Here is a 13,231-nt window from a genome sequence, read left to right on the forward strand (position 1 = left end):
AGGTGCGATAGTTACCCTGCTTACTGCAGCACCAGGCCAGTGCTCCAGTACTGCCTGTCCTGCCCCTTCTGACAGGGATTGTCAGAGGTGACAGGACAGGGCAACACTGGATTGTGTGCCTATGGACGAAACCCTCATGTCAGCGCTGCGGTGGTGGCAGTGGACCCAGGGGTGATGGTAGAGCAGAAGGAGTGGTGTCAGTAAACTTAGTTCCATCTCTGCACTGGAAGATACCTACTGGCTCTCTTTCAGCCCTTTTGGACAAAGAGGCCCTGACTTAATTAGCCAAGACCACTACTACACAGTGACTTGTGAAAGTCACAAATTTGCTAGACATAAAATCAGCACAATTAAAGCAAGCAATTGAATCATTTTGCAATGTACTGGCATTCTACTTCGATACATACTAAAAATTATATATATAAAAAAAAAAATTAAGAGGATTAATCACAGGTGATTTTATACCTTATCCATCATTGCTACATCAGAACTAATGAATGAAGAGCCACCAGCTGAATATAGTAATGCTTAGTTTATAACCCTCACTAGTTATAAGCAACTAAAGTTGCTTTCCATAAATTAAATCTCACACTGTATTTAACACAGTCAAATTATGATTTTAAAAAGAATCTTTTTAATTGAAGAACCACACTACTGTATTTAAAAATCAACCAAATCTATACCATCAATTTACTTACTGCGTTATAGAATTCTGAACACTCTTTTCATTCAGTGTCATTCCAGGAGGAGGATCATTCTGAAGTGCCAACAATTCTTTTTGTAGTCTTTTCTGCAAAATCATGCACAAATATTCAATACACTAAGTGTTTCATGAATCAAATCTCTCAAGAAAACTGAAACTAGATGTTCAAGTACAAATCTATGATTTTAAATATATTCACAAAACATAGATATTATTCCATTTTCCTGCCTTTGAGAATGCTGAATGCCAAAATTAGATAACATTCACAATGTAAGATTAATTTCACAATATAAACACTCTAATAGACCATGTTCCAGAATTTGAAAGAAAGAAAAATAGAACTTCACAGACATGACCAATTACAATGTAGTTACTGCAAGATTTACAGAAATGTAATCACTGATCTTTTTTATTACTAGCAAGTAGACCAAAGTGTTGGTTTTCTAGCATGTTGATGGAAAACAAATTTACAAATTAAAGGCAGTACAAGAAGACAAATTCTATGCACCAAGTTATTCAGATAATTAGAATTTGACATCTGTTGCTTGAACCCAAGAAAGGAGCTTTGTATTGGCAACCAGAAGATTAGTCAGAAGAACTGGCAAACTGATCAATGAAACAGAAAAGCTGGACAGAACAGAAAGCAAAGGAGGAAGTAGGACTGAGTAAGAGTTTGTTATATATATATATATATATACATATACACATAGCAAGCTCAATGTGGCTTACATATAACCGTTAACGGCGTTAGCCGATTCCAGTCTGAACAAATACATGGTATGAATGAATACAAAGTGATTTTGTGGTAGAATGAAGTACATGTATGGTAGGTACAATTGGGGGGAACTTAAGAGAGGGAAAGGGGGAAGAAGAGTCAGGTAATGTCCGTTACGGTCTTTGGTTACATTGTGTCGCAAGTGTCCAGGTATTTTTATGTTGGGTCGGTGGGGTATGTTCTTCTGAACAGGTCTGTCTTTAGTGCTTTCTGAAAATTTAGGTGGTTGAGCGTAGTTTTTACTGCTTTTGGCAATGCGTTCCATAGTTGTGCGCTTAGGTAGGAAAAGCTGGATGCATAGGTGGATTTGTATTTGAGTCCTTTGCTGCTTGGGTAGTGGAGGTTTAGGTATGATCGTGCAGATTTTGTGGTGTTTCTGGTAGGCAGGTCGATGAGGTCCGTCATGTATCTCGGTGCCTCGCCGTAAATAATTTTATGAACAGTCGTGCAGATTTTGAAAGTGATATGTTCTTTGATTGGTAGCCAATGCAATTTTTCTCGAAGTGGTTTGGCGCTATCAAAACGTGTTTTTCCAAATATAAGCCTGGCTGCTGTGTTTTGGGCAGTCTGAAGTTTCTTTATGATTTGGCCCTTGCATCCCGCATAGATTCCATTACAGTAATCTGCGTGGCTTAGTACCATTGACTGTACCAGGTTACGAAATATTTCCCTCGGGAAGAATGGTTTCACGTGTTTGAGTTTCCACATTGAGAAAAACATTTTCTTTATGGTGGATTTCGCTTGGGTCTCTAGTGATAGGTTACGGTCGATTGTTACTCCGAGAATTTTCAGGCTGTGAGATAGGGAGGGTGTATCCTGGGGTGTTAATGTTTGAGGGGTTTGTATGTATTGTATTGGGATGAGATGATGAGACAGTGTGTTTTTTCTGTATTGAGTTTTAGTTGAACTCATGGGCAAATGTATTCCATGACGTTTAAGCTTAGCTTGATTTCGTTGGTGATTTCCACCAGATCCTGTTTGTACGGGATGTATAATGTAACGTCATCAGCGTAGATAAATGGGTTAAGGCCTTGGGTGGATAAGGTCTTGGCTAGTGGAGTCATCATGAGGTTGAAAAGGATCAGTGATAGTGGCAATCCTTGCGGTACTCCGCAGCCTGGTTTCCACGGTGACAATGTGTTTGTTTTTTATTTCACTTGATATGTTCTTGTGGTTAGAAAACCCTTAATCCAATTGAGAGTGCCACCACTGATTCCGAAGTATTCTAGGAGTCTTAGCAATATGTTATGGCTAGCCATGTCGAACGCACTTGACATGTCAAATTGGAGGAGGAGAGTGCTCTTGCCTATTGCTATTTCCTGCTTGAATTTGGTTAGGAGCGTGAGTAGTACTGTTTCGGTGCTGTGTAGGGGTCGAAATCCTGATTGTGACTCATGTAGTATAGTGAATTTGTTTATGTAGTCATTGAGTTGTTTGGTCACCAGTCCTTCCATTAGTTTGACTACTAATGGGATAGATGCTACTGGGCGGTAGTTGGTAATGTCGTTTGTTTTTTTCTTGGTGTCTTTTCAAGTTTTCAAGTCCATACATGGCATTTAGAGAGACATCTCCCAAAAGATCTCCATATTGGACACATGGCAACATATACAAAGTTGAGTTTGCACAGTTTTGTGAGCAACTGATCAAAGCTTCAACCCTGACCATTCACATAGCTTTCATAAATATAATTCATTCACCCTTAAAAATACTGTTTTGACTCGTTATGCTTGTAAAGAGTTTTTATTCATAAAAATCAAAATATTAGCTCTAAAATTTCAACAATACAGTAGATCTGTGGCAATATCCAATTCTCTAACTTATTAATATGACCCAACAAGTATACTAAGCTTAGTAAATGGGGGGGGGGGGGGGAGGGGTGTTAGTAACTTGTCAGCTCTTCAATTAATCATGCGATGACAATTCCATGGTAGAACTAAATACTCTGACCCTTTTCATCTCTCGTGTGTTTTCTGTCTACTTTCAACAACTATGTGAGCCTCCAAGCAGTTGTCTGAGCATATACAGTGGGGGAAATAAGTATTTGATCCCTTGCTGATTTTGTAAGTTTGCCCACTGACAAAGACATGAGCAGCCCATAATTGAAGGGTAGGTTATTGGTAACAGTGAGAGATAGCACATCACAAATTAAATCCGGAAAATCACATTGTGGAAAGTATATGAATTTATTTGCATTCTGCAGAGGGAAATAAGTATTTGATCCCCCACCAACCAGTAAGAGATCTGGCCCCTACAGACCAGGTAGATGCTCCAAATCAACTCGTTACCTGCATGACAGACAGCTGTCGGCAATGGTCACCTGTATGAAAGACACCTGTCCACAGACTCAGTGAATCAGTCAGACTCTAACCTCTACAAAATGGCCAAGAGCAAGGAGCTGTCTAAGGATGTCAGGGACAAGATCATACACCTGCACAAGGCTGGAATGGGCTACAAAACCATCAGTCAGACGCTGGGCGAGAAGGAGACAACTGTTGGTGCCATAGTAAGAAAATGGAAGAAGTACAAAATGACTGTCAATCGACAAAGATCTGGGGCTCCACGCAAAATCTCACCTCGTAGGGTATCCTTGATCATGAGGAAGGTTAGAAATCAGCCTACAACTACAAGGGGGGAACTTGTCAATGATCTCAAGGCAGCTGGGACCACTGTCACCACGAAAACCATTGGTAACACATTACGACATAACGGATTGCAATCCTGCAGTGCCCGCAAGGTCCCCCTGCTCCGGAAGGCACATGTGACGGCCCGTCTGAAGTTTGCCAGTGAACACCTGGATGATGCCGAGAGTGATTGGGAGAAGGTGCTGTGGTCAGATGAGACAAAAATTGAGCTCTTTGGCATGAACTCAACTCGCCGTGTTTGGAGGAAGAGAAATGCTGCCTATGACCCAAAGAACACCGTCCCTACTGTCAAGCATGGAGGTGGAAATGTTATGTTTTGGGGGTGTTTCTCTGCTAAGGGCACAGGACTACTTCACCGCATCAATGGGAGAATGGATGGGGCCATGTACCGTACAATTCTGAGTGACAACCTCCTTCCCTCCGCCAGGGCCTTAAAAATGGGTCGTGGCTGGGTCTTCCAGCACGACAATGACCCAAAACATACAGCCAAGGCAACAAAGGAGTGGCTCAGGAAGAAGCACATTAGGGTCATGGAGTGGCCTAGCCAGTCACCAGACCTTAATCCCATTGAAAACTTATGGAGGGAGCTGAAGCTGCGAGTTGCCAAGCGACAGCCCAGAACTCTTAATGATTTAGAGATGATCTGCAAAGAGGAGTGGACCAAAATTCCTCCTGACATGTGTGCAAACCTCATCATCAACTACAGAAGACGTCTGACCGCTGTGCTTGCCAACAAGGGTTTTGCCACCAAGTATTAGGTCTTGTTTGCCAGAGGGATTAAATACTTATTTCCCTCTGCAGAATGCAAATAAATTCATATACTTTCCACAATGTGATTTTCCGGATTTAATTTGTGATGTGCTATCTCTCACTGTTACCAATAACCTACCCTTCAATTATGGGCTGCTCATGTCTTTGTCAGTGGGCAAACTTACAAAATCAGCAAGGGATCAAATACTTATTTCCCCCACTGTAAATAATTAAGATAATTCACTCTTACAAAGCTGGGGAAAAGTTGTAAAAAGTCTCAAAAATTACCAGATACCAATTTCAACTATCAAAAACATTAAGCTATGGAAGTTACATGAAATCAGTTCTTGAAGGCAAGGCAAGATCTGGATGAACAAGAAAAATCCGAGATTACCAAAAACTGTCTAGATTTGCAAAAAAGAACCCACAGATCACTGCAAATGACCTAATGAAAAATGTTTTGCCAACAGTTCAGTTGATGCTTATGTACTTAGAAACAAACATCCAGTCTGTCCATCCTCTGTAACCCTAACTCTTCCTTTTCCTAAGCGATCCCACATGCTTATCCCATGCCTTTTAAAATTCTGACACACTCCTAGACTCCACAACCTCCACCGGGAGGCCATTCCATGCCTCCACCACCCTTTCTGTGAAATAATACTTTCTTAGATTACTGCTTAGCCTATTCCCTCTTAACGTCATCGTAGGCCCCCTCGTTCCAGAGCTCTCCCTTCAGTTGAAAAAGGCTCACTTCCTGTACATAAATGCCCTTGATATATTTAAACGTCTCTATCATGTCTCCTCTCTCCCGCCTCTCTTCCAGCATATACATGTTGAGGTTCATAAGCATGTCCCTATATTTTTTGTGTTCAAGACCGCTCACTAATTTTGTAGCCACCCTCTGGACCAACTCCATCCTGTTTATATCTTTTCGTAGGTGCGGTCTCCAAAACTGCTGAGATTTTTAAACATGCAGTTCCTTTCAAGGAGACCTTAGAATATTTCTGGGCTAAAAGAGTTCTGCAAGAAAAGGAGTGGAGGAAAAATTCCAAAAGCAAAAATAGAAAGAATCGTAGCTAGCTATAGGAAACCTTTGGAAGCTGTTATTTCTGCCAAATAAGTTACAAAATAACAACTCGGTGTTTAAATTTTGTTCCAGCCAGATCCAGTTCTCATTTTAAGGGGCCTATTTACAAAGCTACATTAAGCACTACCATGTACTTACCACAGCACAAAAATGGCATACTGCGGGATGCACCGAGGCATCCTGCGGTAATTTTGCCATGTGCACATGCTACAAATTAACATGTATTTTTTTGGCGCAGGGGGCACGTCTAGGGCACAGAGTGGGCATGTTCTTCACTAATCAGTTAGTGCAGCTACACTGCCATGTGCTAACCAGTTAGCGCATGCTTAGCACATGAGCCCTAACTGCCTAAATAATAGATGCCGGTAAGGGCTCATGCACTAATTTGTTTTAATGACCACACACTGAGAAAATTAGCACATGGCCATTAATACAAAAACAAAACAAAAAAACAAAAAAAAGGAAATTGGTCCATTTCACCCCAGCAGTAAAAATGGCCTTAGCACGCGGGAAAGATCCGCGTAAGGGCACACTAAGGTCACTTTTTACCAAAAGGGCCCCTAAATCTATTAAACTGTAAATAGTAATTATGGATTCAAAATTGCAGAAAGATGTTTTGTTAAATTTTGTACTATGTAAAAGCTTGTGTCAGTTTCTGTTTACTACTACTACTACTTATTTCTATAGCGCTACTAGACGTACACAGCGCTGTACACTTGAACATGAAGAGAGAGAGAGTCCCTGCTCGACAATCATATACAATCTAAAGGTACATTTAAGAGAGAAAAAAAGATAGCGAAACAATTAACTTTACAGAAACAAAAAAGGTCTTAAGTTTCCTACAAAACGATAATTATTATCAGTTCTGATAGAGTAAAAGATATTTTGAATATGGAATCTAGAAAAGACAGACTTAGCTATTTTTTTTTAATCCCGCACTTTCCCACTCATGGCAGGCTCAATGCGGCTTAGGTACTTATTTGTACCTGGGGCAATGGAGGGTTAAGTGACTTGCTCAGAGTCAACAAGGAGCTGCCTGTGCCTGCAGTAGGAATCGAACCCAGTTCCCCAGAACCAAAGTCCACCACTCTAACCACTAGGTCACTCCTCCACTACCAAGGTACCAAACCCCTTTTAGGGCTATAGACCATAATATAAGTATATTATGTAATCATAAGGGAAATCTACCCATAGAGGAACTAATTAGGTCAGTGCCTAGATTTGTTTTTTTTTTTTGTTACATTTGTACCCCGCGCTTTCCCACTCATGGCAGGCTCAAAGCGGCTTACATGGGACAATGGAGGGTTAAGTGACTTGCCCAGAGTCACAAGGCTGCCTGTGCCTGAAGTGGGAATCAAACTCAGTTCCTCAGTTCCCCAGGACCAAAGTCCACCACCCTAACCACTAGGCCACTCCTCCACTGAAGCTCATAAATGGCCTGAAAATCTACATACAGATTTGAATAAGATTATTTGAGGCACTGGAGCCATTGTAAGGATAGACGATAAAGTAAAATATATTTCTTCAGATTAAAAATCAGTCTGATAGAAGTATTTTGAATAAACTGAATTTTTTAAAAGCAGTTTAGCTGATACACCTAAGTAAAGAACACTGCAATAATCCAGGCATGGAAGCACTAGCATCTGAACTAGTAGAACATAACCAAGTATTTCAAAAAATGATCTTATGATTCTTAGTTGCCAAGTAATAAACATTCCTCTTCCAGAGATGATTAATCTGAGGTTGAAATGTGAACGAAGAACCAAGTATTACTCCCAGGACTCTTGCTTGCTCGCTCCTCTACCATAAAGATCTTAATTTGCGTCTGTTTGGACACGATCACTCTAAGGTTAGAAAACCAAAGAATTTTAGTTTTTCTAGAGTTGAGCTTCAGTTTGTTGTTAAGAGTTATAAGATCATTGTCTACGAGTTTTAGAATTATCGCTAACAGAAATAAATCAAATCATAGAAAAGAAAATCAGATGATACTTGAACTAAATACATTTTTTGATTAGTTTTCAAAGGTAACCCATCTTCAGATCAGAAATAAGCAAATGTTGACAAATATTGAAATACATAAGTGAAACACAAAAGCATTCCAATGACAGTCTCACAGGAAGACGGTGGGGTGGGTTAGGTGAGAAACAGGGAGAGACGGATGACTGATAAAAGTGACAAAGCAGTATAATTTCATGGTTTATAGTGGGATAGAAAGCCCAGATCTTTTGTTAAGTCCTGTCTGGTGGATGTCAAAATAGTTCATCATTTTGACTTCAAAGGTATTACATTCACGGATTGTCTTAAAATTTCCTTTTAGTATGCAGCTAGGTATATTGCAGGGACATGTGCCACTCTTCTTTTTGAGTTTGTATTGGGAGTTTGCTTTTCACTAATTTCTATTTCAAATTAGGTGGCTGTCAGAAGGCTAGCACTGATGGGGCTGGGAATCTCTTTCAGTAATTCATCCTTCTGGAGTAATGGCTGTAGATTTTATGACTCGTCTCAATTTTTCTAGCTCTGAATTGTATGTCACTACAAGGGGGATTCTCTCTGTGGCTTTCCTCTCTTTGTACTGCAGTAGGCTTTTTCTAGGCATTTTAAGGGAAGAAGTAATATTCTTAGAGATATTCTTGAGGGTTGTAGCCTTTTTGTTTGAAGGATTCATCAGGATATTGAGGTGTTTATCTCTGTATTTCACCCCACATGATGGACAAAACAATAAATTAGACAAGCGCATAGAAATTTTCAGATACAGAATGTAATATAACTTTCTAGCAAACAAAAGAAAATTATGTACAACCTGTCTCCACCAGAAAGAGCCGCCATAAAACAAGAACTACAAAAAACCAAAACATTGTCATCAAACCTGCAGACAAAGGAGGCTCTGTAATGATTATGGACAAAAAAAATACATTGAAGGAGGACACAGACAGCTCTCAGACAACACATACTATAGGAAACTAACTGAAGAACCCACACAGGGTTATACAAAACAGCTGAAACACCTAAACACTTCCAAAGCAAGTACAGATACATCTTAAAAAAAAAAAAAAAACCCCAAAAAACCTCATTCCAAACCATCCTTCTGTGGACACATTCTACACGCTACCTAAAATCCATAAGCCTGGAAACCATGGCAGACCAATTATATCTGGTATTGGCAAACTCAGAGGAAATATCAGGACTTATAGAGGGAATTCCTAAACCCTTTCTGCACAAGACAAACGGCTTCATAAAACACGCCACAGACTTTCTGAACAAACTAAAAAACATCAAGCAGCTACCACTGGATACTCTTCTGGTCACAATGGATGTAGTTCTATTATACAGCAACATTCCCCATGCAGACAGCATAGCTGCATGTGATAAATTCCTAAAAACATCATAAACCATTACAAAATTAATCAACTTCATTCTAACTCACAACTACTTCCATTTTAACAGTGATATCTATCTGCAAATCATGGGCACTGGTATGGGCACCAGGATGGCACCACAATATGCTAATCTCTTCATGGCAGTGGTGGAAGAGATGTTTTGAATACGTTATCAGACTAAACCCTTAAAATACTACCGGTACACTGATGACATTTTCATGATTTGGACTCTCGAACAATTTTACAGTTCTTTCAATAAATACCATCCTACAATTTCAAATTCAAAATTGAATAATCCGCAGTGAAAGCCAACTTTCTAGACACCACAGTTTACATCAGAAGGCTATATACAAACATCTTTATACAGGAAACCTGCTGAAAGATGCAGCTACCTCCACAACTCCACCTTCTACCATTCATATACAAAAAATACAGAGGAGGAAATGATAAAATGTTTAGGAGATGGTTGCCTGAAGAAAGAGCGCCATCAGGACTAAAGTGAATATACTCCAATCCTTAGCCCATGCTAGTAATTTGAAGTAGAGACCTGCATGGGAACAGGACAGAAGTAGGCTTGCAGGGTTCCCGTGGGGATGGAAAAAGTTCCTGTGGTGTTCTCGTGGGGACAGGCATACCTTTAATCCTGCAGCTTCTAGCGGTCTGTGCCTAGCACTGTCAATGAGCTCCAATGCATGTAATCGTTGACCCTTCGCCTCAACTCTGAACTGGAACAAGAAAGAGGAAGCGAATGCATGCATGTGGGCATGCCTGCAACTAAGAACACACTTGATTGGTAAAGAGGAGGTCCGGCGTTCTCTAAGGTCTCTAATAGGAAAGTAGCAATGGAAATGAGTCATGCTGCTGCGTGAGTGCAGCAGGCTCCAGACAGATCAGCTACCAGTGCATATATACGGGCTCAAAGGCAGTGAGATCAACATCAGCTGATTCAGCTTCAGTGCCAGTGGACTCAGAAGAAGACGCAGCTGTGGCACTGGAGGAGGAGAGAGAGAGGCAGCAGGAGTCAAGTAGCTGTGTGGTGGCACCAGACTAGATCTGGTGCGGGAGGTAATGGCGATGGGGCCGAGTGATCATAATATGATCAGATCTAATATTAGCTTTGGAGTAAGTATACACAGGAATTCCTGTTAGCATTTAACTTTCAAAAAGGAGATGATGATAAAATGAGAAGAACAGTGAAAAAAAAAAAAAAACTTAGAGGAGCAGATGCGAGGGTCAAAAATTTACCTCAGGCATGGATGCTGTTCAAAAATACCATCCTGGAAGCTGAGGCCAAATATATTCAGCGTATTAAAAAAGGAGGAAGGAAGACCAAACGACAGCCGACATGGTTAAAAAGTGAGGTGAAGGAAGCTATTAGAGCTAAAAAAAGATCCTTCAGAAAATGGAAGAAGGAACTGACTGAAAATAAAAAAAGAAACGGCATAAGGAATGGCAAGTCAAATGCAAAGTGCTCATAAGGAAGGGAAAGAGGGACTTTGAAAAGAAGATTGCACTGGAGGCAAAAACACATAGTGAAAACATAGTTAAAACTTTTTGAGGTATATTAAAAGCAAGAAGCCGGCAAAAGAATCAGTTGGACCGCTAGATGACCGAGGGGTAAAAGAGGCAATCAGGGAAGACAAAGTCATAGCGGAGAGATTAAATTAATTCTTTACTTCGGTCTTCACCGAGGAAAATTTGAGAGAGATACTGGTGCCAGAAATGGTATTCAAAGCTGAGTCAGAGAAACTGAATGAAATCTCTATAAGCCTGGAGGATGTAATGAGGCAATCTGCCAAACTGAAGAGTAGCAAATCTCCTGGACTAGATGGTATTCATCCCAGAGTACTGATAGAATTGAAAAATGAACTTGTGGAACTATTGTTAGTAATATGTAATTTATCTTTAAAATCGAGCGTGGTACCAGAAGATTGGAGGTGGCCAATGTAACGCTGATTTTTAAAAAAAGATTCCAGAGGAGATCCAGGAAATTATATACCAGTGAACATGACGTCAGTGCCGGGCAAAATAGTAGAGACTATTATAAAGAGCAAAATTACAGAGCACATTCAAAAGCATGGATTAATGAGACAACGCCAACATGGATTTAGTGAAGGGAAATCTTCCCTCACCAATCTATTACATTTCTGTGAAAGGCTGAACAAACATGTGGATAAAGGTGAGCCGGTTGATATTGTGTATCTGGATTTTCAAAAGGCGTTTGACAAAGTACCTCACGACTCCAGAGGGAATTGGAAAGAGTCATGGGGTAGGAGGTAGTGTCCCTACTGGGGATTAAAAACTGGTTAAAGGATAGAAAACAGAGAGTAGGGTTAAATAGTCAGTATTCTCAATGGAGAAGGGTAGACAGTGAGGTTCCCCAGGGGTCTGTGCTGGGACTGCTGCTTTTTAACATATTTATAAATGATCTAGAGATGGGCGTAACTAGTGAGGTAATTAAATTTACTGACGACACAAAGTTATTCAAAGTTGTTAAATCGCAAAAGAATTGTGAAAAATTACAAGAGGACCTTAAGAGACCGGGAGACTGGCTATCTAAATGGCAGATAACGTTTAATGAAAGAGGAACCCAAATTATAGCTATGTGATGCAAGGTTCCACATTAAGAGTCACTGACCAAGAAAGGGATCTAGGCGTCATCAGTGTGCTGCGGCTGCTAAGAAAGCAAATAGAATGTTAGGTATTATTAGGAAAGGAATGGAAAAAAAATGAGGATGTTACAATGCCTTTGTATCGCTCCATGGTGCGAAGGCACCTCAAATATTGTGTTCAATTCTGGTCACTGCATCACAAAAAAGATAGTGGAATTAGAAAAGGTGCAGAGAAGAGCGACAAACATGATAAAGGGGATGGGACAACTTCCCTATGAGGAAAGGCTAAAGCGGCTAGGGCTCTTTAGCTTCGAGAAGAGATGGCTGAGGAAGATATGATAGAGGTCTATAAAATGAGTGGAGTGGACCGGGTAGATGTGAATCGTTTGTTTACTCTTTCCAAAAATACTAGGACTAGGGGGCATGCAATGAAGTTACAAAGTAGTACATTTAAAACAAATCGGAGAAAATTTTTCTTCACGCGATGTGTAATTAAACTCTGGAATTCGTTGAAAGAGAATGTGGTAAAGGCGGTTAGCTTAGCGGGGTTTTAAAATAGTTTGGCTGTCTTCCTAAAGGAAAAGTCCATAGACCATTATTAAATGGACTTGGGGAAAATCCACTGCTTATTTCTGGGATAAGCAGCATAAAATGTATTGAGCTTTTCTGAGATCTTGCCAGTTATTTGTGACCTAGAGTGGCCACTGTTGGAAACAGGATGCTGGGCTTGATGGACCTTTGATCTGTCCCAGTGTGGCAATACTTATGTACTTATGTAGATCAGAGAAGAGGCAGTGAGTAGCGACCGAGTCCTGCCCTGACCTGCAGAAGAGAACTGCTGATTATTATTTTTTTTTTTATTTGCAGTGTGTACACAGGCAGTTTTTTTTCTCTCTCTCTAGAGTTGTGGAAAGTGGGGAACTGGGAAGTGGTTTTGCTTCTCTTGATTAACTGTCTGTTTGTATCAGAGCTGCAGCTAAAGCTTTTGTTCAGAGTTTTAGTGTCTTTCCATTGTTGGCATTTTGCTCAGTACAGTAGGAAATAAATTTTACAATTTTATTTCTCCTGTGCTGTATTGTTTTACAGAGACTGATTCAGTACTTCAGTCCTGTGTAATTTTGTTACGGCAATGGAAAAGAAACCCAACATTCAAAAATATATTGATTCAAACAGCGACCGGGTTTCATATACGAAAAATAAGGGTAAGAGTGAAGTACGGAATTTCTTTAAATCAGTATTGGTCGATGACAAACAAGTACCTTTTGTGCTTTGCTTGATATACAAG

The 13,231-nt window shown here is 40.2% G+C and overlaps 1 protein-coding gene across 5 annotated transcripts in view; it reads right to left on the reverse strand.

Moving 5' to 3' along the window:
• The window catches only part of UBE2W (ubiquitin conjugating enzyme E2 W), a 132,192-nt gene that overhangs the window by 96,123 nt on the left and 22,838 nt on the right, over positions 1-13,231 (reverse strand). For all 5 annotated transcript variants that reach the window (XM_030215613.1, XM_030215598.1, XM_030215607.1 and 2 more), the window contains exon 2: positions 699-790. In XM_030215613.1, the coding sequence (XP_030071473.1) occupies positions 699-790 (92 nt within the window). The remainder of the gene's footprint in view (positions 1-698; positions 791-13,231) is intronic.

The sequence above is a fragment of the Microcaecilia unicolor genome, chromosome 1 (assembly GCF_901765095.1).
Source record: "Microcaecilia unicolor chromosome 1, aMicUni1.1, whole genome shotgun sequence".
In the NCBI taxonomy this organism is placed as follows: domain Eukaryota; kingdom Metazoa; phylum Chordata; class Amphibia; order Gymnophiona; family Siphonopidae; genus Microcaecilia; species Microcaecilia unicolor.